We start from the raw sequence: 22,281 nt of genomic DNA on the forward strand, positions 1-22,281 counted from the left end.
GTTTCTGTGGCAGGGCTGGGAGGGGGCCGGGGCCGGGCGCTTCCTTGGGGACGCTCTTTTCCAGATCTCTCTTTTTTTTTTAAAGATTTTATTTATTTATTTGACAGACAGAGATCACAAGCAGGCAGAGAGGCAGGCAGAGAGAGAGAGAGAGAGAGAGGGAAGCAGGCCTCCCGCGGAGCAGAGAGCCCGATGCAGGGCTGGATCCCAGGACCCTGAGATCATGACCTGAGCCGAAGGCAGCAGCCCAAACCACTGAGCCACCCAGGCGCCCCTCTTTTCCAGCTCTTGGAAGAGCTGGATTAAGGCTGGTGTGAGAGAATGGCCACAGAGCTGGCCCCGCTTTGTGGGATTGGAGACAGGATAGACTTCGGCTTGGAGCTTGACTCTGTTTCCGCTACCTGTATGATCTGTTTCCTGAGGCCTTGGGTTCCCCATCTGTCTGATGCAGGGTAGCGATTCCCAAGTTATGGGATGGTGCGAGGGTTACATGAAATTATCTGTGCAAAGAGGCTACTGGGGTGCCGAGTATGGCGTAAACATTCACCTGTTATAGACTGCCTGTTTGAGTCTCCCCAGATTCGTATGTTGAAACCCTAACCCCTAGTAGGATGCTATTAGTAGGTGTTCGATATTGGAGGTATTAGAAGGTATCAAAAGGGCCCTCCGGAGGTATTCAGATTTAGATGAGGTCGTCAGGGTGGAGCCTCCATGGTGGGATTCGTGTCCTTCTAAGCGGAGAAAGAGGCTAGAGGTTGCTCTGTCTCCACATGTGGGGTAAAGTGAGGAGATGGCCATCTGTGAGCCAGGAAGCGGATCTGTCAGTACCTTGATCATCAATGTCCAGCCTCCAGAACCAGGAGAGATCAATGCCTATGGTGTGAGCCCCCTGACTATGGCATTTTGTTCTAGTAGCCAGAGCTGACTATGCCAACTGCATGCCAGCTAACATTTCTTTTCTCCCTGCTCCTGGACTCTTCAGGCTCAGAGACCTTCCCAATGGTGGCCAAGCTTCCCAAAGTTGGGCCTTTGCTCATTGCTGCCCTTTTCACCTACCCAAACTTACATCTTTCCTTCTTTCGGATTTTATTTATTTTTAGAGAGAGAAAGAGAGAGACAGAAACAGAAACAGAGATAGAGACAGAGGGGAGAAAAGCAGAAGAAGAGGATCTCAAGTAGGTTCCATGTTGAGCGCAGAGCTTAATGCAGAGCTCGGTCCCAGCACCCTGAGATCAAGACCTGAGCCAAGAGCAAGAGTTGGATGCTTAACTGACCGAGCCACCTGGACACCCAGCACCTGCCCAAGCTTCTGTTCAGCACTGGCAGGGGTATGGAGTGGTAGGAAGGAAATGTCCTTCCTGAGAACTCCCCAGTTGGTGTGTACCTTGTCGTTCTCTATTTATGGTGCACCTACTATGTGCCAGGCCCCGTCTAGGTGTGGGTATCAGGTAATGGGAGTGATATGGTCTCTGCCCCTTTGGTATCCACACTCAGTTGAGGGAGATGATTCAGGATGATTCAACGAGCAAACACAGGGCAGGGCAGTAAGAGAGAGTGTGGCAGAGGGGTCTGTGGCTCATGTGCCTGTGGTCTCAGCTCACAGGCCGTTCAGAGAGGTCCTGGTCTTCCCTGACCCTCTTTGCCAAGAGCAGGGCACACACTCTCAGTACAGGTCAGCAAGTGAAAGGCTCGGAGCTCCTAAGCGGAGGGCTGATCAGAAAAGTGGCTCAGCGGGGCGCCTGGGTGGCTCAGTGGATTAAGCCTCTACCTTCTGCTCAGGTCATGATCTCAGGGTCCTGGGATTGAGTCCCGCATCTCATCGGGCTCTCTGCTCAGCAGGGAGCCTGCTTCTCCCTCTCTCTGCCTGCCTCTCTGCCTACTTGTGATCTCTGTCAAATAAATAAATAAAATCTTGAAAAAAAAAAGAAAGGTGGTTCTTCAGAATCCATTTTCTACTCTGGATAACTTTAAGTAATAATCAGATTTTACCCACATTGGCTTCTGAGCCCTCTAATGGTGAGATTTTGCTTCTTCACTGTTGAATGACTTAGGATTTGAGATTCCTCCTCTCTTTGGGGGAGTGAATAAAAAATGTTTGTCTATAGTTGAGTGTCATGGGGCATGGTAGACTACCAGTCACTGTTTCTTTCATTTATACCCACTACCATTTTCCCTTCATCTATGGAGGACTGGCAGGTGGGCTTCCCCAAGTCTCTAGCAGAGAAATTACAAAACAGCCCATATGCAGCTAGTACCATGACGTAACACAAGCTGTAAAGACAAAAAACGTTCCACACTGTATCCTGTTCCCATGTTAAAACTTACAAAAACCAGGGGCATCTAGGTGACTCAGTGGGTTAAAGCCTCTGCCTTTGGCTCAGGTCATGATCCCAGGGTCCTGGGATCGAGCCCCGCATCGGGCTCTTTGCCCAGCAGGGAGCCTGTCTCCCCTTCTCTCTCTGCCTGCTTCTCTGCCTACTTGTGATCTCTGTCTGTCAAATGAATAAATAAAATCTAAAAAAAAAAAACCCAAAACAACTTACACAAACCAGCTGGTGAGATGAGGACCCCTCAGCTTTGCTCTACCACGCTTTCCGAGCAACCAGTCACTAAGCCCTTGTGTTCAGGGTAAAAGTGAACACATCTGAATGAAAGAAGCTTTGTAACAGGTAAATGGCCCCTATAAAACAAAATATCCTACCTGCCTTTTTAAGGTTGCCCAAGAATCCTTGGGACATGCACCAGTTTTAACTTACTGACTGATCCAAATGATAACAGTCGCTTGCACGCAGAGAGCCTTTGCTTTGTCCAGGCATCTTCGAAGTGTTTTCCAACCCCATGGAGCAGATCCAGTTTTTTTCCCCCATTGTATAGAGGAAGAATGAGGCACAGAGAGGTTAAATCACAGAAGGTCACGCGCAGCTACTAAGTGAGAAGCTCCTGGGCCACCATCTTAACTGCTACTCCCTGCTTCTTACATAAGCATACTCGCTTCGTTGCTAGGGCTCCTCCCCACCACCTGCCTTCAGTCTGTGGCTCTCCATCTTTCATTATGGTGTTGTCCAGTGCCAGTTAAGATTTCTCCATTTCAGGCTGGTTCAGGTTAAGATGCTTTACAAACCAGGATGCCTGGGTGGCTCAGTTGGTTAAGCAGCTGCCTTCGGCTCAGGTCATGATCCCAGCGTCCTGGGATCGAGTCCCACATCAGGCTCCTTGCTCGGCAGGGAGCCTGCTTCTCCCTCTGCCTCTGCCTGCCATTCTGTCTGCCTGTGCTCGCTCTCTCCCCCTCTCTCTCTCTGATAAATAAATAAAATCTTTGAAAAAAAAAAAAAGAAGATGCTTTACAAACCGAAACAGGTGGGTCCAAGAACAATTCTCTTGGCCCTGATAAATGTTGACTTGCAAGCTGTCCTTCCTTTTCTGAGGTGAGATTTTGAATTGCTGCTTGGCCATTTCACAGTTCGTCAGCCCTGCTGGTGACCAGAAGCCAGGCCATTTTCTTTCTTTTTTAAAGATTTTATTTATTTATTTGACAGACAGATCACAAGTAGGCAGAGAAGCAGGCAGAGAGAGAGAGGAAGGGAAGCAGGCTCGCTGCTGAGCAGAGAGCCTGATGCCAGGCTCAATCCCAGGACCCTAAGACCATGACCTGAGCCGAAGGCAGAGACTCAACCCACTGAGCCACCCAGGTGCCCCGTGGCCGGGCCATTTTCAAGGATCAGAGTTCAGGAGGCCACACTCCCCCTGCCCCCACCCCGCCCCAAGTTCCCACTTTGCTTTTCCTAGGGGTGCCTTTTAAAATAACCACTGAGAGTTGAGCCCATGAACATTTCAGTGACCTCTGGGCCAACCGCCTTATGAATAATAGGTGCTTGTCACCCTGCTCTCTACCTCTGGCTCATTCACCTGTGACCAGGGACAGACAACTGCCCTTTCCTTGGTTTGTTGCAGGCACCCTCACTCCCAGTTCTGGGATTTGTAAGTAATGAATCTTGTGTCTTCCTTTGGTGCGTGTACTGAAACTGTACCATCAGTGAAAATGGCCCTGGGGTTTTCACTCCCCTGAGGTGAGAGCTCACCCAGGGAGGGAGCGACCTGCCTACTATGTCCGTGTGGGTGGCTTGTGCCTCCAGGCCCACAAGCTGCAGAGGTGTTGTTGTTTTTTTTTTTTTTTTTTTTTAGGTTTTATTTATTTGTTTGACAGACAGAGATCACAAGCAGGCAGAGAGGCAGGCAAATAGAGAGGAAGGGAAGCAGGTTCCCTGCCGAGCAGAGAGCCCGATGTGGGGCTCGATCCCAGGAACGTGAGATCATGACCTGAGCCGAAGGCAGAGGCTTAACCCACTGAGCCACCCAGGCGTCCCAAGCTGCAGAGTTTTAATTTAATACACCAGCTCCAGGCCCCCAACAGAGGATGGCACCCCTTTCCCTCAGCTAGAGTACCTGGTGCTACTTTGTAAACCTCCACGTTCTTGCAGACCCTGAAAATGAAGCAGGAGAGTCTGCAGCAGCTGGACTACCAAGGATCTCAAAAACCACACCAAGAAATGTCTCATTCTGAGACTCTCCCCCCATCCCCTACAGGGCTTTAGACGGTGAAGCTCATTTACTAAGATCACTATGGCAGCCCCAGTGTGGAGAATGGGCGGAGGAAGTGAAACTGGAGGCCAAAGGATGGTTAGAAAGCCTGCGTGGCACCGTCGGTTAAGCATCCAACTCTTGATTTCGGCTCAGGTTATGATCTCAGGGTTGTGGGATCGAGTCCTGCATCCATCCTGAGTGTGGAGCCTGCTTTTAAGATTTTCTCTCTCCCTCTCCCTCTGCCCCTCCCTCACCGCCCCCCCCCCCAAAGTTTTGGGAAACCCTATCTGGGAGATTGGTAGTTTGAGCCAGCATGGATGGGGAACAGTGGATGGAACCCACGGGTGTAAGTGATTGGCTATGGGGGATGAGAGAGAGGGGAAGACTGAGGATGATGGCTACTGCTGGGTTAGGGGAACTGGGAGGTTCCATTTACAGAGAACAGACACACAGAGAGAATGAATTTAGGGAGGAAAGACTATCGTTTTAGGAGGTTGACTTTAAGGTGGGAAATCCAATGTGTAAGTCTGCAATTTAGGAGGGGGATCGGGAATAGAGAGAACAAATGTGGAAGCTGTCAGCACATGGATGGGAATTTGAGCTTTTGAGAATATGTGTCAGGACAGAAGAAATCCTAGGGCAGAACTTTGAGGAAAACCAACATTTAAGTTATGGGCTTAATGTTAATAATTTCACTGTCATTATTCATAAATATCTGCAGCCCATTTACACTTTCAAAAACATCTAGCTGTTCCCCCACCCCATATACAGTTTCCTCTTCTTCCTCATTGTAAAACTACTGATGTTTAGCTGAGCATAGCTGCCTGGGATAAAGACTCTACTTCCTAGCCTCTCTCTCTGGTCTGGTGTGGCAGGTGTGACTAAACTGTAGCTAATGGCACGCAACCGGAATGTGGGGTGCATTTTTCAGAAGGCTTCTGTAAAGCGAGCTGGTCGCCCTTTCGTCCTTCCTCCTTCCTGGGGGGCTGTAAGGCTGATGTAATGGTAGAGGTAGAGGAGCCTGAAAGAGGATTTGGAGCCTAGGCAGAGAGTGGAGGGCAAGCCCAGAAGGCATATAGTCAGGGAAACTGGTGTAGAAATTTCTAGGAGGGTGTGGCCAACAGGGTCAAATGTTAGGGAGAACCTGAAAACCAGAAGGACCAGGAAGTGTCCACTGGCTTTAGTGACACGGAAGTTGTAAGTGACCAGCTGAGAGCAGTTCAGGTGGAGTAGTGAGGCCATAGTTGACTTAAGTGGCAAGAAACTGGTGAACATAAATATTTGACTCTGAAGAGGAGGGGAGATGACGCCAACTGGCCTCGGGGGCATACAGAGCCAAGGACAACTCTTTACCTACAACTATTTCCACACCCATCTTTTCCTCTTTCAGATTTAAGATACTTGAGTCTAGTCAACTGCTGAAGGGAAGGAGTAGAGAGGGAGAGGTTGCACCTATCAGAGAGAAGCAAGGAAAAGAAAAGAGGATGTCTGGAAGAAGTGAGCTCCGTGACTGGTGGATGGAGATGGCTGCCCTGACAAGAAGAGGGACCCGTCTTCTACTGAGCCAGATAGGAGGAAGCAGAGATGAGAATGGTGAGTTTCTAGATGTGGTGGTCGGAAGGCTTCTTGCCTGGTGTTTCTGCTGCTTCTGGGAGCGAGGCTGTCTGTTGCCAACAGTGGGGGCAGAGTTGGTGCTGTGAAAGGTTTCAGGAGAGAACAGAGGCTTCAGTTGGATGCGGGGGAGGATGAGGAGAACACCTGGCAGAGGAAACCAGAGGAGACCTGCAGGTCTCAAGGAGGCTTGAGGACCAGAGGTGGCTGGATACCATGAGTTTAGATCTACAGCTCATCTTTCAGTGGTGAGATTTGCTCTGCTGCAATCTGCTGTCAGGATGTGAGTATAGGGGGGTAGGACAGCTGGAGTCTAGTCTTTGGATCCTTAAAGTGCAAGGAGTTTTTTGTACCTGGAGAGGAGCACTGACCGCCACCTGTGCTTTATTTGTTGTTTAATTTATTTACCTTGTAAACCTACTTAAGCAAAATCATCTAAACATTTAAACACGATTTATATACCCAATAATTCAAAATCTATGTATTTTACAAATCAAATGACTTAAACATTGATTGTAAACTTAAATCCTCATATTTCGATAAAATAACCAATATAATGTATTAACGTCTCTAAAAGCATGATTTTGGTAAAGCACACACATCTTACAAGGACCATGAAATTTATTACCTATACTTACACTTATTATAAAAATGGGCTTGCAGACCCAAGAGATGGATATTCTCTCAGTTTGCATAACCCCCAAAAGAACACTATCTCAGTGCAGATGAAGTTTTGTATTACTAATCAATGAATTCTTGGTTGGGATCTGGGCAGTGGATCTCCTTCTAAAATGACTAAAATCAGAGCCAGTGTTTACCTTGAATAGGGCGAGAGTTCCTCAAGCCCACATTTTTTCCACGTGATTAGTGTTGTAGCTGGATGCCTTTCCTTTAGATGATGACATCTTTAAGTTTAATGATGAGGATATTCCAAAAATGTCCATGTTCCATGCAGATGTTCCAAAAATGTCCATGTCCTGATTCCTGGAAACTTGAATTATGTTTCATAGTAAAATGAACTTTTTCATATGTAATTAAGGTTAAAATAGGGAGATTATCCCGTATTACCTGGGTGGGCCCAATCTAATCACATGGTCACTTAAAATCAGAGAACTTTCTCCACTGAAATCAGAGATATGGGTGGGTCATGGAGGTTCATAATGTATGAAGGACTTGGCCCAGGGTTGTTGGCTCAAAGATGGTGGACCTCAGTCCTATAGCCATAAGGAACTGAACTCTGAATTAGCTTGAAAGTGGATTCTTCTCCTTCAGCAAGGAAGGCAGCCCTTGCTTTCAACCTTATGAAATGCCAAATAGAGAATCCAGTCATGCTTTGCTGGACTTCTGACCTACAAAAAACTGTGAGATAATGGGTAGGTGTTGTGTTAAGCTGCTGAATGTAACTTGTTATACAGCAATGGAAAAGCACTACAACAACTTCACTGTCATTATTCACAAATATCTGTAGCCCATTGCACTTTCAAAAACATCTAGTTGTCCATCCCCCCACAACATATACAGTTTCCTCTTCTTCCTCATTGTAAAACTACTGATGTTTAGCTGAGCATAGCTGCCTGGGATAAAGACTCTACTTCCTAGCCTCTCTCTCTGGTCTGGTGTGGCAGGTGTGACTAAACTGTAGCTAATGGCACGCAACCGGAATGTGGGGTGCATCTTTCAGAAGGCTTCTGTAAAGCGAGCTGGTGGCCCTTTCTTCCTTCCTCCTTCCTGGCGGGCTGTAAGGCTGATGTAATGGTTGGAGTGCAGGGAGCCAGGTTGGGCCATGAGATGGCATGCAAAAGATGGTAGAATGGCAAGAAGGGAAACTCAGCTGTGATGATCATAAAACTGCAGTCCGGCCCTACACTCTTCATGTGTGCATTCTTCCATGGGAGACAGAAATAATCTTTCTTGGGTAAGCCGTTATTATTTTGGGTTTACTGTTACTACAGTCTCATTATAATTAGTATTGCAATATGGAGGCTCCCTTTCCCAAGAAATGAAGGATCAAGTTTGAGCTGTGGGCAGTTATCTTTTTAGACGTTGACTAATTCATCATCTAGCAACACACTGTTGGACTCCCTTTCGTCCTAGTTGTAATATATGACCAGATGGTGCCAATCAGCCTTCTTCATTCTTGACACAGTTCCAACCTTCTCTGGAATTACTCAGCGCTCCAGGTGTCCACCCCTCCCTATTTATACAAATAAGGAGAAATGAGTGTACCTTATGAGGAGATAAATTACCTACTATTTTCATACTCTCCTACTTATCAGAATTAACTACAAATATGCCATTATATTTGTTCTTTTCCACTTGGTATATTAATCATCTTTTTGCCCATTTTATAGTGACTTTTTCCTCTTTGAATGTCACTCCAGAGTCATGGATTTTAAAAGTTCACCTTGTTCTGATTACTTATATTCTTTTTAAAAAAATTTTTTTTAAAGAAGATTTTATTTATTTGTTTGAGAGAGAGAGTGAGAGAGAGCACAAGTGGGGCTAGGGGCAGAGGGCTAGGAGGAGGGAGAAGCAGACTCCCAACCAAGTGAGGAGCCTGATCCCAGGAACCTGAGGTCACTACCTGAGCCCAAGGGAGGTGCTTAACTGATTGAGCCACCCAGGTGCCTCTATTTTTTTCCTTTTGATGATCAAATTGTCAGAACATGTCAGGCGGGAGCATTTTAAGATGGATTCCTTTGCCTTTCAGCTCTACCTTATATAGTTTAACAAGTATCCTTGCTTTTTGTCATTAACAACATGTTCCTGGAACATGTTCCAGGCCTAGAGTTATTTAAGACATGGAACTATTTATTCTCCAAGGAACACTGAGTTCTATTTATTTACTAAAGATTATTTATTTATTTATTTATTTATTTTTTAAAGATTTTATTTATTTATTTGTCAGAGAGAGAGAGAGAGCGCGTGCGCGTGCACAAGCAGGCAGAGAGGCAGGCAGAGGCAGAGAGAGAAGCAGGCTCCCTGCCGAGCAAGGAGCCTGATGTGGGACTTGATCCCAAAACCCTGGGTTCATGACCTGAGCTGAAGGCAGCAGCTTAGCCCACTGAGCCACCCAGGCATCCCAAGATTTTTTATTTTTAAGTAATCTCTACACCTAATGTGGGGCTTGAACCTACAACCCTGAGATCAAGGGTCACATGTTTCATTGACTGAGCCAGCCAGGTGCCCTGTCCCCTGAGTTATTTATCTAATTAAATTAATTAAATAAATAAACAATTAATTTTTAAAGATTTTATTTATTTATTTGAGAGAGAGAGAGAGAGAGAGTGCCAGCACAAGTGGGTGAATGGGCAGAGGGAGAAGCAGACTCCCTGCTAAGCAGGGAGCCTAAGGTGGGGCTTGATCTCTGGACCCTGGAATCATGATCTGAGCAGAAGGCAGCCACTTAATTAACCAGCTGAGCTACCCAGGTGCCCCTCCCCTGTGGTTATTTTAAAGGTGAATAATATTTGAGGCAAAGATCCAAGGTTAAGAATGTGTATCAGATTTTTCCTGATGTTGTTTCTAGGCTACATTCATGACAACATTTGAATAAGTTATTTCTTTTGAAAACCGCAAATTCACATCGGTATTTCCTATTTAAGTCAAGCATTGCCAACATCCTTTTTTATTTAACTTGAATATACATTCTTACATTTATCTTCTCAACCACATACCTGCTTGTAGCCTGTAACCCCTGATCCAAATCGTAATGGCATCTTGTCTCTTCAGGGATCCTGCAGTTTCTCATTGACCATCATTCTCTAGTTGCTTTATGGATAGGTTCATCCATGCTGGGAGAATGGGATAGCACAGTAAGACAGAGAGATTTCATAATATCCGCAGGAGAGTGGTTGAAGGGATAAATCATAGCATCCAAGACAAGAGGAAGTTTAAGAAAGGAGGACAAGAGAGCACAAATCAGGAGAAAGAAGAGAGGCCGAGGGATCGTCTGGAACAGCTACAGGAAGGTCGCTGAGACAGCCAGGAGGTGACGGTCAGAGTGTAGAGTGCTTGAAGTTCAGATGGCAAAGGTAGAGCCGTTCTAGGAGGTGGCCTTGTCATTGGCACATTCCATGCCTGGAGATCTACACTTGCTCACATGTGACTTTCTACCCCTACCTCCAGCCGTCTAAGGAAGTTCAGTACACCGACTCTTGGCTAGAGCGAACACATACACTCCATGTTTTGGATGGGGAGGGGAGGGCCAGAGTCCATCCGGGACCTGGCCCAGATGGATACCCAGGTTCACTGCCTGCTGGCTGCCCCCATGTAAATGAAACACATATATCCTTTTCAGGCTGGGCACATGCCCTTCCTGCCCCACCAGCCATAGGTTCCAGGCCACGCTATGGTCCTCCCCACACTTCTGCTGGTGGCTAAGCCTCCTGCCCTAGCCCACATGGTGCTGGCTCAGCTTCTGATTGTGCTGGCCAAGATCCGTGATGCTGGCACACCTCATAGGAAGAAGCCTGCAGGGTACACTGAGGCTGGTCCATCTGGGCCGCAGTGGGGGCCTGTCAGGCTCACCTGGGCCACCTGTCCCTAATAGCACTGAGTGGAGAGCTGGGGGTGGAGGAACAGGACGAGCAGAGTCTGCAAAGCAGCACAGGTCTCCCTACCTGGCAAACCCTGTGGGTACAAAGCGCTGCAGTGGGAGACTGGGGGTGGGAGGAGAGGTCCGAGGGGCCAGATCCTCAGACACCGCAGCTCTACTCTTTACTCTTCACCTTGGGCGTTAGGCACAGGAACCCATGCAAGAAAGTAGAATACAGGCAGACAGAGGGAGTCCTTCTCCTACCCCCAAAGAAGCTGCTTCTGGGGCAAGAGAGGGCAGAGGGCAGAGGGCAGAAGGCAGGGGTTAGAGTCCGATCCTTGAAAGGCTTGAACCTCTAGAGTGGGAAAATGAGGAAGCCAGAGAAGCTTGAATATTTCCAGCCACCCAGAAGGTTCCCCCGGCGCAGGCGTAGGGACACCCGGTCCCCCGGGTCCAGGGGCAGTAACACAGAGCTGGTGGCTGCCTCTCGAGTCACGTCAGGGTCGTTGGCAAAGGCTGAGATGACAGGCCATGTGTTCAGCATCAGGCTTACCTGGGGAGGTGAGCCCAGTTAGAATTTCTCCCCAGCCCTTGTCCCAAGACCTCCACTTTCCCAAGGGCTTCTTCTTTTCTCCAGCCCCCAAGGGACTCAGTAATCTTGGGAACTTGGAGCTCAGTGCGCTCTTGTGGGAGGGCTGAGAGGTGGCCAGTGTTGGCCCCTACCTCCTCTACACTCTCTGCTGGCTGCTATTTTGCTTCCTTGCTCCTGCTACCCCCCCTCCCCCGACACGCACAGGTCAATGGAGGGTCTACCTAGGAGTCACAGCTGGACTCCACTTATTCCCTTTCCCTCCCCTCCCCTCCTGAGCCACGAAAGGGCCCTAGCACACAGGTCACCTGGACAGTTTGGCGGTTGTACACCTTCACCACATGGAATCGGAAGCTATAGACACCACGGACAGGGGCCACGAAGGAGCCTGAGGCCCGGTCAAAGCCACCACCCTCATTTACCAGGACCTGTGGGAAGCAGACTCTATTAGTGGGGATCAGAGAAACTACTGGGTTGTGGGGAGGGGTAGTTAGTTAGGAAAAGAAGGGGTGGCAGGTAGACAAGAACAGGAGGAAGGCATGAATTCAAAGGAAATGGTGAGAAAGGACAAGGAGGTATGTAGGTAGGAAAGTAAGGAAGGGAGATGGGCAGTGGGGCTGAGGAGCACCTCGTCACATAGTAGGGGGTTTTTCCTTAAGAGCAAAGTAGGTTTGGGCAGTTGATTCCAGGTCCTTACAGGTCATCTGGACAAGGGTAGGGGGATTACCTGGTCAAAGTAGATGGCCCCACTGGTGCCATTGCTGATCTCTCCTGCTGGCTCATGGTGGTGGCTTCGGACTGCGGCAAATGCCACTCTTCCGGGGGGTGCTTCTCCTAGGGCTGCTCCCCCAGGGCCCCCTGCAGCAGCTCGGCCAGGCTCACAGACCACCAGGCACTCACCCTCCAGGAGGACAGGCTCTGTCCCCTCTTGGGCCCACCCGCACCCTAGGACCAGAAGCATCAGGACCAAGGGCAGCGGGGGGCTGGATAGGAGACCTGGTGGCCAGTGTCGCTTGGCTCCCAGCATGGCTGACTGGCTCTGTGACCCACAGGTCCTCCTTGTCTCCTGTCCCCTCTCAGTTCCGTGTTCCTTTCAGTTCCCTCTTCCTGTGGACTCTCACTACCTCTCACCCTGTTCCTTAGCCCTCTCTCTGGGTCTTACTGTCCCCTGGTCTCAGCATCCCTCTCTCCATACCTCTCTGTGCCCCACGACTCTGACCAGCCTCTCTCTCCCGCTGTCACTGCAGTTCCCTCCTCCTTGGCAGGGCATGAAGTGACAGCAGCAGTTGGGCTGGAGGAGGGAGAAGGGCGATGAAACAGCCAGACAGGAGGGCTACAGCCAGAACCCAGGGCAGCCCCTCTGGAGAGCACTAAAGGCTGCGTCTGGGACTACAGAGAACTTCGTATGTTCGTAATGTGAGAATGTGAGAATGTGAGTGCCTGTAGGTGCGTGTAAGTGCATGTGTGCCCAAGACAGCCCCACAGCCCCCTCTTTCTCCTTGTTCCTGCCCTCTTCAAAATCCCCCGCTAGTCAACAGCCCACTCAGCGGCTCCTTCCGGCTGTTGGACGAAAGCCAGAGCCCTGTCTTCTCCCTACAATTGTTTTGGTGGAAAGTGCTTGAGTCAACGGTGTCAGTATCTTGTGACCGTGGGCCAGTCTCTTTCTCTCCTTAGTCTTCCGTATCTTCATCCGAAAGTAAAGGATGAGTCCCTTTTAAGGCCTTCTTCACTTCCAGCTCTCAACAAGTGGCTCCTCTCGCCCGAAAAACAGCTGCTCAGAACGAGCTGGAACCCAGACCCAGGGGAGAGACTAGCCCATCCGTGAGGCTGGGATGCCGAGCAGGGGTAGAAACCTACGGGCGAGTGGGCGGGCCCGAAGGCGGGGCCGTGGGCGGGCCAGGGAGGAGCCCGGCGGCAGGCGCGCGCTAAGGCCGGGAGCCAGCCCAGAGCGGGGTGGGGTCTGGCTGACTCCACCCCCGGCCAGGAAGTGACTCAAAAAACTGTTCGAGATGTGGAGAAGACAGGTCCCAGTTGGGTGAGGGCTTCGGGAAGGCCCGCCCAGATTCGGCCCCCCTACCCCGGCTCCGTGGCCCCCCCAGCTCTTCTCCGCTGAAGCTGGGGCGGGCAGGCATCGAGAGGCGCCGGCGGGCCTGAGGCCGAAGCGGGCGGCCGAGGCGGGTAGGCGCCCTCTCCCTCGCGCCCGGGCGGGGGGAGCCAAGTCGGAGCCCCAGTGCAGAGCGCGGCCTGGGGGAGGGACGGCCGGGGGCGGTGGCTACTGGCGGCCGTGGGCGGTCCCCGGCCTGGCGTCGGTCCCCGGGTGGGGCCGTAGCGCGACCGAGAGGAACGGCGGACGGCGGATGGAGGGGGAGAGGTGGGAGGGGCTAGAAACCTTGGAAATGGCAGACTAGGGACTCCGGAGGGCATCCCAGTTCAAGCCTCGGTGAGGATTCGTCTTTAAGAGGCTAGTTTGGACCCGGAGACTGTAGAGACTCTGAGGAGAGAGACTGTTTTGTCATCTATCCACTTCTGGCCTCCAGACCGAGCTGGAGCCCCCCACTCTTCCTGCTTAGGGCCGTGGCCAGCCTTTTCCAGAGGCCAGATGCCCATCCCCAACAGGCAGCCTTGTTTGCCCATGAACTTTCTTCGGAGAGAAGACCCGATTCCGGATAATGTGACATTCCCTTCCTAGATGGACCTAGGGTGTTTACTAGATCGATAACTAGGTGCGACCTGTTGATCGCTAGTGTAGGCTGGGAGACCACAGTTTGGGTTGAGCGGGCGAGGAGGCTCAGAGCTGCCTTCCCTCCTTCCAGGGCTGGGTGGCCAGGCAGCCATGCCTACCTGGGGGGCTGGATCTCCGTCCCCTGACCGCTTTGCCGTGTCTGCGGAGGCCGAGGACAAGGTGCGGGAGCAGCAACCCTACGTGGAGCGCATCTTCAGCGTGGGGATGAGTGTCCTCCCTAAGGACTGTCCTGAGAACCCTCACATCTGGCTGCAGCTGGAGGGCCCCAAGGAGAACGCCAGCAGAGCCAAGGTGAACACCCCTGTCTGCCCCTTCAGGGAATAACGACTCCCTCCCCTACACTGAGCAGAGGAGTGGAGGGCCTGCTGGGGAGGATCTCCACTCACTCCTTGGTTGTCTTACTGGCAACCTCAGTGACTCTAAACTTGGAGGGACTTTGCAAATAGTATTTCTGTGGAGTTTCGGTTTCGTTTGAGCCGCGGTGAGCCAGGTTCTGCCACGACTTAGAGACAGGTGATTGTGTTGGAATCAGTTGTGGTGTTTGGGAGACTGGAGATAATCCAGGCAAGCAGGCCCCACCAAGGAATTCACTGGGGGAGGGGAAGCCAGGCCACATTGCTTCCTTGGGTCAGAGGTTGCAGTACAGCTCCACCAGCTACCAGCCCTGTGCAGAGTCTCCTGTTTCCTTATTTATGAAATGTGAATAATAGCAATGTCTACCTCATTGGCTTATTGTGAATGAGATAAAGCATGAGCTCAGCAAAAGTTAGCAATGACAGTCATTACAATAGAAATATTATCGCACATGCAAGCATAAATATTCAGAGAGACAGCCTTGTTAATTATAACAGTATCTTAAGTTGAGCCAAGTTCTAAATGGAAATATTAGCCATAGACTATCAGCTGAAAAAGGAAAGAAGTAGATTCTTGATCCCTTTAATCCTCACCTTTGTCAGGATCTATGGAGCTCCGTTGCTCTGCCCAGGTATCTTGGAGCTCAGAATGGAGTGCGATGGGCTTGAAGAAGCTACTGGACCATGTAGAATTCCAGCAGTCTCTTTTTTCTCTATCGCCTCACCCCCCCCCTCACCTGCCGTCCCAAATTCCTCTCCCAGGAGTTCCTGAAGGGTCTTTGCAGTCCTGAGCTGCAGGATGAAGTCCACTACCCACCCAAACTGCACTGCATCTTCCTGGGAGCCCAGGGCTTTTTCCTTGATTGCCTGGTCTGGAGCACATCAGCCCACCTTGTGCCAGGGCCCCCTGGTTCGCTGATGGTCAGTGGCCTGACTGAGGCCTTCGTCATGGCTCAGAGCAGAGTGGAGGAGCTGGTGGAGCGGCTGAGCTGGGACTTCCAGCCGGGGCGATCGCCTGGAGCCTTGCAGTGTGCCGGAGTGCTAGGAGACTTCTCTGCCCTGCTGCAGCCCTATAGGGATGCCCACACACAGGCCCTGCTGCGGTTGCCCCTGGCTGTCCAGGAGGAACTGTTGAGTTTGGTGCAGGATGCAACCAGGGATCAGGGGCCCCAGCCACAGCCCCCCTGCGGCAGGGGGAACCCAGGCCCACTGGATGCTCAGTACCAGGGAGTCAGAGCTCCCTCGAGTGAAGGGAGGGAGTCCCTGGACCCTGGACCTATGGGGTGGCAAGAGTCAAGGGGAGAGAGACAGGTTATGGAGAAGGAGGGAGAGAAGCAGGGTGGTCCCAGGGAGATGGAAGTGGGGTGGAAGGAGCTGCCTGGGAAAGAGGCCTGGGAGAAAGCAGGGGCCTTCAGATCACAGTCAGGAGGGGGAGTGGTAGGGCAGTTAGGGCCTTTCCTGACAGGGAAGGCCCTGGGCAAGGAGGGGGTGCCTCAGGACAGGGGAAGGTCAGTCAGTGTCCAGGGTGAGCCTCCTATTGCACAGGGTCCCTGTCAGAGGGCAGCTCAGCCCCGGGGAGCCTCCCTCCTCCAGCGGCTCCACAACGGGAAAGCCTCGCCTCCAAGGGTGCCCAGCCCTCCCCCTGCACCCGAGCCCCCGTGGCACTGTGGAGACCGGGGAGACCGGGGCGACCGAGGAGATCGGGGAGACAAGCAGCAGGTTGTGGTGCGAGGTCGTGGGTCTCCATGGAAACGAGGCACGCGTGGGGGCAACTTGGTGACCGGCACGCAGCGTTTCCAGGAGGCCCTGCAGGACCCTTTCACCCTGTGCCTTGCCAATGTGCCTGGCCAGCCAGACCTCCGTCACATTGTCATTGATGGCAGCAATGTGGCCATGGTGTGAGTACCTGGTGGGCCTGAGGATCCTGGGGGCGGGGTTGGGGGCATGGTCTGAGTGGTGTTCCTGATGCCGGGGATGTGTGCTGAGCGGCCCCTCCTCTGGGGCCCCGGAGCGCTGACCCCTTCCCACCGCAGGCACGGCCTCCAGCACTACTTCTCCAGCCGGGGCATCGCCATTGCTGTGCAGTACTTCTGGGACCGGGGCCACCGGGACATAACTGTCTTTGTGCCTCAGTGGCGCTTCAGTAAGGATGCCAGGGTCAGAGGTGAGTTGGGCCTGGTCTTTTATAACCTGGGATAGGCCCCACTTCATCCCAAGGATAACCCCGTTGTGCGCCTGTGTTTCTCTAGAGGGCCACTTCCTGCAAAAGCTGTACTCCCTCAGCCTGCTCTCCCTCACTCCCTCCCGGGTCATGGATGGCAAGAGGATCTCCTCCTATGATGATAGGTACTCGATTCTCTCCTGGCCCCTGTCTTGAGATTCCAGGAACACAGTGGGGGAACTGAGGGAGAGACAGAAGCCCCTGACCCCTTGTGCTATCTCCTAAGCCGGGTAGCGGGAAGATGGCCAGTCGTTCCTCCGTGCACCCATTAAACGGGTCAGTAGACCTGCCCTGCAGGCACAATGAGGCACATGGTGGACAGCTGCATTTGCCCGTTTATTCATTTCTCGTTCTTCAAAGTGAATGCTGCCTTGGATTTACGTAGTGCCTTCCTGTCTAGAAAATACAGGGAAAGCTGGGAAAGCTGGTAACATAAGTAACTGACAGGTACCTTCTGAAAGCCCACATTTCCAAACAGGTAGAGAAGTTCCCAGCATTCGGGAAGTGCCAGGGTACATGTTCAAAATCACAAGTCAAATGAAGAGATACAAGAGACTCTTTGCTAAGAGTATACAACACACATCTGACAGAAATAGCACTGGACTTAGAATCGGAAGATCTGAATTTGAGCTCCAAGTTGTACTGTTCATTGACTCTGCCTGTGGACCAGTCTCTTAGGGGTCAGACCTCTTTGTCTCAGGGTCCTCTTCATTTGGTCACCCTCCTTGTGAATATCGAAAGGAGCTAAGGGATATGCTTGCCTCATTCAAGGTGCTTGGCAAGTGTACAGTGATATTCCTTAACTGTTCACGGACCCAATCAAGTGTAGCAGTGGGTCTCATCTCTGTCATACAGAACCACAGACATAGGTTAACTCTCTCAACCAGGGCTATTACGTGGCAAAGGAAAAGTGAGACCTTAAGCTGCCAGATTGTTTAAATGAAAAATGCAGGGCATGTTCCCTCCCCAAGGGACACACACAGTGGGAAAATGGGCAGATTTTAAAGATTTTATTTATATATTTTAGAGATAGGGAGAGAAGGAGTAGGCGGTGTGAAGAGGAGGAGCAGAGGGAGAGGGACAAGAAGACTCCATATGGAGCACAGAGCCTAATGCGGGGCTCCATCCCGTGACCCTGAGATCATGACCTGAGCCGAAATAAAGAGTCGGATGCTTAACCGACTGAGCCTCCCAGGCGGTCCAGAAACGGGCAGATTTTAAAAGCTAATTAACGAATAAAAAATTTTACAAGTGCTTTATTCTCTAGGATTTTCAGTTTTAGAGAAAAAACTAGTTTCCAAACTATAGTGATTATATCTTTTGTCTTTTCAAATACTTAATGTTTTCTCCCTAACAAGCAAATGGTATTCTATAAAAAGGCAGTTCACTTTCTCCCAATGCTCTTCTGTTTTATGTCTAGATTTCACAGATTATCCAAGATATGGAACCTTTCCACAGCAGCATTGACACAGAATTGAAACTGAAGAGCAAGTCAGTTGTAATGAATTTTAAAGGCACGTGTCTGTACAGTTACGTAGGTCCCAGTAGGCAGACAGCCCGATGCGAATTTGGAATTTTGTCTGGTTACAGTGAATGACACGGTGGTGCATGGCCCAGGCCCACTGAATGGGTGGGTGCTGAGCAACAGATGAAGTAACACCATAGTAGAATACCCTTAACCTGCAAGTGGCTTTTGCATATCCTCTGATACCATGTACTTTGTTATCTCCTTCATTTGTTTCCCAGACAGAAACTCAGAGCCAGACATCTGTTACACTGAATCCTGACTACTAGTCTCCTGTATGCCACACTGTCTTTCAAATACTGCCTACTTATTTAGCACCTAGCAGTAGGCACTGGTAGAAGGAGGTGGGGATGCTGGGATTAGGGAAGGCCTGATCTTGCCTTCAGAGCCCACCCCAGCCCCAAACCACAAACAGTGGCAACCTGGAGGAGAGGGTGCCCCCTTCTGGTGGGTGTTTTCTGGGAAGGGAGGGATTTGCCAGTTTTTTGTTGATTGAGGACGGGCTGGGCTGGGCTGCATCTTTTGGTTTCTAGACCTGTTAAAAAGGAACCCCATCCACTGCCTCATGAGTCCCATCCTAGTCTTGTGGAAACAGAATTACTAAATTGGGGGCTCAGCCATCTCTTTTTAAAAAAGTTTCCTGGTGATTCTGTTCATCAGTGAGGTTAGGGAAGCACCTCCAGATGGAGGCAATAGTTTGAGAAACTTGGTGACAGCACAGGTCATATTTGGAGAACGGGGTGTTATCTGATCATTGATTTTGGCAGAGTTGAAAGTTCATTAGGAATACCAGGAGAGATAAGGCTGTAAGGGTGGTTCGAGCTGGGTTCTAGAAGGCCCTAGCTGCCAGGCCTGGGCATGTGACTTTACTCTGTAGATAAAGGCAAGCAGGGGAGAGATTTGTTTAGGGGAAGGTAGGAGAGACTGGAATGTGGTAAATGGTTGGGGTCAGGGGACTCCCTTGTCAGGAGGCTATGGAGTGTCTCAGCTTTAGTGTCTGAATAGCTAAGGGTAGTGGTAGCACTGGAAAGTAAGGGGCAGAGTGGAAGGCTTTTCAGAGGAGAACATGATGGATTTCTGACTGACTGGTGAGGTAGGGTGGAAGAAGACAGAGCTGGAGCCAGATCTCACTGTTTCTCAATAATGAGGCACAAAGTGTTGGGTGGAGGGGATGCTTTGGGACACCACGCTGGACTCCTCTTTCTTTCCTCTCCAACCATGGCACCTGAATCTGGCAGTCACCTGGTGGCTGGGTCAAGGTGAGGTGGGGGATCAGATCTCCTCCCCAGAAGTGGGTTATGGGAGCTGATACTACTCTTTAGGGTTGGGGCCCTTGGAGAATCCCAGAACGGCTGCTGTGATTTTTGGGACAGGTTCATGGTGAAGCTGGCTGAAGAGACTGATGGGGTCATTGTCTCCAATGACCAGTTCCGGGACCTGGCGGAGGAGTCTGAGAAGTGGATGGCAATCATCAGGGAGCGGTGAGGGAACCCTCCCCTGAGAACAGGGCGTGTACCTAGACCTTTCTGTAAACCAGTTCTGCTCTGCCACCTGGTGAAGACTCTGGGAAGGGGCTTGATATGGTCTTGAAGGAAGGTGGCTAGTAGTTTTCTGGGGGTGCTGGTATCAGCTGTCTGGGAGGTTCATCAGGGCCCCTCTGTGACCATACATTCTCTTTCTGCACCCAGCCTGCTGCCTTTCACTTTTGTGGGAAACCTCTTCATGGTTCCTGATGACCCGTTAGGGCGAAACGGCCCCACGCTGGATGAGTTCCTAAAGAAGCCAGTCAGGTAATGTCCCAGATTGTCCTAGGCGGCCCCCAGCCCTGGCACTCTGCAGGGTCCTTGTAGACTTGGGGGCAGTGTGACCTCATCTGGGCCAGCTTACTTCTCTACTGGGTCCGTTGCTACGGGCTTGGCCTTTTAAGTGTTTCGGGGAATCCTGTCTTAGGCCTTCCTGGCTGGGAGGGGAGCTCCCCTCCTCTCCTCTCCTAATCCGTATTTTTGGTGGATTATTTGGAATGTGGTTGCTTTTGCTTATAGCCAGTTTTATTCCACAGACCCTCTGCTGGGCCATTAAGTAAGTGATCAATGTATCAGACTAGAACTAGATAGATCATAATAGCCACAGGCTTCACCTTCCTGGTTCTAAAGAAACTGGGCTTCTCCCCTTCAGAAGTGGCTTGATGCTGCCGCTCAGTGGTCAGCTTGGGGAACTTCAGGTCCCGTTCCCTCTCCAAAGCCAGAAATAGGCCCACTGAGCTCTTGCTTCCCTCCAGGATGGTCATCGGCTCTTTGTGCTCTCTCTGCTTCTTCCCAGGGCACAGGGGTCTTCTAAGGTTCAACATCCTTCCAGGGGCTTTGCAGAACCTGGTCAGCAGCAGCAGGGGAGAAAAGAGGAGGAAAGAGGCAGTGGCATCCGGAAGACCCGGGAGACGGAGCGGCTGCGGCGCCAGCTGCTCGAGGTGTTTTGGGGCCAGGATCACAAGGTGGACTTCATCCTGCAGCGGGAGCCGTACTGCCGGGACATCAACCAGCTCTCAGAGGCCCTGCTGAGTCTCAACTTTTGAGCCTCACTTGCCTGACTGCGTTCCTGCTACCCAGTCAGCTTCAGCCTGGCCCAGCTTAGCTGTTTCTGTGAGGGTCCTTGTGCTGCTCAGACCCTGACCTAGACTCACTCTGAGTTGGTGGGACTTGATCTCATCTTGAGTCAGGACCTCAGGTAGCTCTCAAGAGGTTCTGCTCAGCCTTAAGTTCTCAACCTTGCCATAGCACAGGGTTTCTGTAGGGAGTGGGGGCCTGCTGGGAAGAGCAGGTCCTGGAGATGGGGACTGTTGGCTCCTCCTTCAAACTCAGTTGGGGATGGAGGCTTGGGGGGGTGGGGTGGGGAACGAAGAGCAGGTGGCAAGGAAGTAAAGTCTTTCCTCCCCCTGGCTGTGGCTCTGGATGCCAGAGAGACCGGTTGCTTCCCAGGCCTGGCTGGGCTCCTCAGTGCATCGAAGGGAATGCAGGGCCCTTGGGAGACTAGTGTTACGGGGTCTGGTTCACACTGTGGGAGCAGGGAGCTGGTGGAGAAGGCAGAGGGAGACTTGGTTTCAGGTCTCAGCTATGTCTGTCTGTGACCTTGAAAGAACTGCTTGGCCTTTACTTCTGCCTGTAAATCAGGGGTAAAAATGCTGGCTGGGAAGAGAAATGAGAACATAGGGGAAAGCTCCTCAGAGGAAAGGTACCCGCATCAAGTCTCAGGTGTGTCTGTCTGTGGCTGCACAGGCTGCCTAACCAAAACCTCACTTTCCCAGAGCTGAGGACCCTCTGTCCCCAGGGCCCAGGCCCTAGATTGTAACACTGGGTCCTCGGTACCATATGCCCTATAATGGCTGCAACCCCTTTGGGCAACACCCTGAATCCATATTTACAAAACAGTTAATTAGGGGTGACTTTGCATTACCAAAATACTCTCAGGGTTCCTATAAACGGCAGCTCTCCTGTTGCGTTCAAGTGTTTACAGATGAGCGAATGTGTCAGAAAGTCCCCGGTTAGATGCACTTGCCAAAGTGTTGAGCGTTCACCAAACAGATGAAGCCATGCTCTCCAAGGACAATGTTAATGTGATCCGACCCCAGCATTTTCTCTACAGAACACATATGTGGCATAAAGTGAGCCCCACTTCTGCTTTGTGTGTGTGTGTGTGTGTGTGTGTGTGTGTAAGGGGATGGGAGGGTTTTTAGAGGCTATATCATGATGAACCAATTATCTGGAAAATGAAAACTGAAGAGTCCCAAGTCGGAAGGAAGGTGCCTGACTGGCCACCAGATCAACCACTGTCACACAAGGACATTGCCTCTCAATCCTGATTCCTACATCCTGCCCTTTGTCTCCACCCCCTCCCTCCAGATTTTATTTGATAGAGAGAGACTACAAGCAGGTAGAGGGAGAAGCAGGCTTCCCCTGAGCAGGGAGCCCAACATGGGGCTCGATCCCAGGACCGAGGGATCATGACCTAAGCCAAAGGCAGTGGCTTAACTGACTGAGCCACCCAGGTGCCCCTCCTGTCCTTTATCTGCTTAAGGTCTTGTGCAGGGAAACTACTACCCCTAGTTCACACATTCATCTGTGGACAGC

At 51.0% G+C, this 22,281-nt stretch overlaps 2 protein-coding genes across 7 annotated transcripts; one reads left to right on the forward strand and one right to left on the reverse strand.

Moving 5' to 3' along the window:
* The first annotated feature begins 5,822 nt into the window (after positions 1-5,822).
* Positions 5,823-21,831, forward strand: KHNYN (KH and NYN domain containing). Of its 5 annotated transcripts, none has more exons than XM_059181791.1 (8): positions 5,963-6,174; positions 14,132-14,352; positions 15,177-16,312; positions 16,448-16,578; positions 16,664-16,760; positions 19,534-19,641; positions 19,849-19,950; positions 20,480-21,831. In XM_059181791.1, the coding sequence occupies exons 1-8, from the start codon at positions 6,066-6,068 to the stop codon at positions 20,727-20,729; spliced, it is 2,154 nt and encodes a 717-aa protein (XP_059037774.1). In that variant the 5' UTR covers positions 5,963-6,065; the 3' UTR covers positions 20,730-21,831. The 5 variants fall into 5 exon arrangements, with proteins under 5 accessions (XP_059037778.1, XP_059037774.1, XP_059037775.1 ...); XM_059181792.1 differs by lacking the exon at positions 5,963-6,174 and adding an exon at positions 13,435-13,496; XM_059181793.1 differs by lacking the exon at positions 5,963-6,174 and adding an exon at positions 13,670-13,758.
* Positions 9,464-12,800, reverse strand: CBLN3 (cerebellin 3 precursor). 2 transcript variants are annotated; one of them, XM_059181803.1, is made up of 3 exons: positions 12,046-12,581; positions 11,627-11,746; positions 9,464-11,282 (listed from the first exon to the last, which is right to left on the reverse strand). In XM_059181803.1, exons 1-3 carry the CDS (start codon positions 12,343-12,345, stop codon positions 11,085-11,087), a joined length of 618 nt encoding a protein of 205 aa, XP_059037786.1. In that variant the 5' UTR covers positions 12,346-12,581; the 3' UTR covers positions 9,464-11,084. The 2 variants fall into 2 exon arrangements, with proteins under 2 accessions (XP_059037786.1, XP_059037787.1); XM_059181804.1 differs by lacking the exon at positions 11,627-11,746 and having other exon boundaries at positions 12,046-12,800.
* Positions 21,832-22,281: the final 450 nt, after the last annotated feature.

This window comes from Mustela lutreola, chromosome 7 (genome assembly GCF_030435805.1).
Source record: "Mustela lutreola isolate mMusLut2 chromosome 7, mMusLut2.pri, whole genome shotgun sequence".
In the NCBI taxonomy this organism is placed as follows: domain Eukaryota; kingdom Metazoa; phylum Chordata; class Mammalia; order Carnivora; family Mustelidae; genus Mustela; species Mustela lutreola.

Coding starts and splice junctions, on each gene's coding strand:
- KHNYN (XM_059181791.1), top strand. CDS start 6,066: ATGTCTGGAAGAAGTGAGCTCCGTGACTGGTGGATGGAGATGGCTGCC. Junction 14,353..15,176: donor AGAACGCCAGCAGAGCCAAG/GTGAACACCCCT, acceptor TTCCTCTCCCAG/GAGTTCCTGAAGGGTCTTTG. Junction 16,579..16,663: donor TAAGGATGCCAGGGTCAGAG/GTGAGTTGGGCC, acceptor GTGTTTCTCTAG/AGGGCCACTTCCTGCAAAAG.
- CBLN3 (XM_059181803.1), bottom strand. CDS start 12,345: ATGCTGGGAGCCAAGCGACACTGGCCACCAGGTCTCCTATCCAGCCCC. Junction 11,747..12,045: donor GGGCCATCTACTTTGACCAG/GTAATCCCCCTA, acceptor TGCTTCCCACAG/GTCCTGGTAAATGAGGGTGG. Junction 11,283..11,626: donor ACAACCGCCAAACTGTCCAG/GTGACCTGTGTG, acceptor TCACCTCCCCAG/GTAAGCCTGATGCTGAACAC.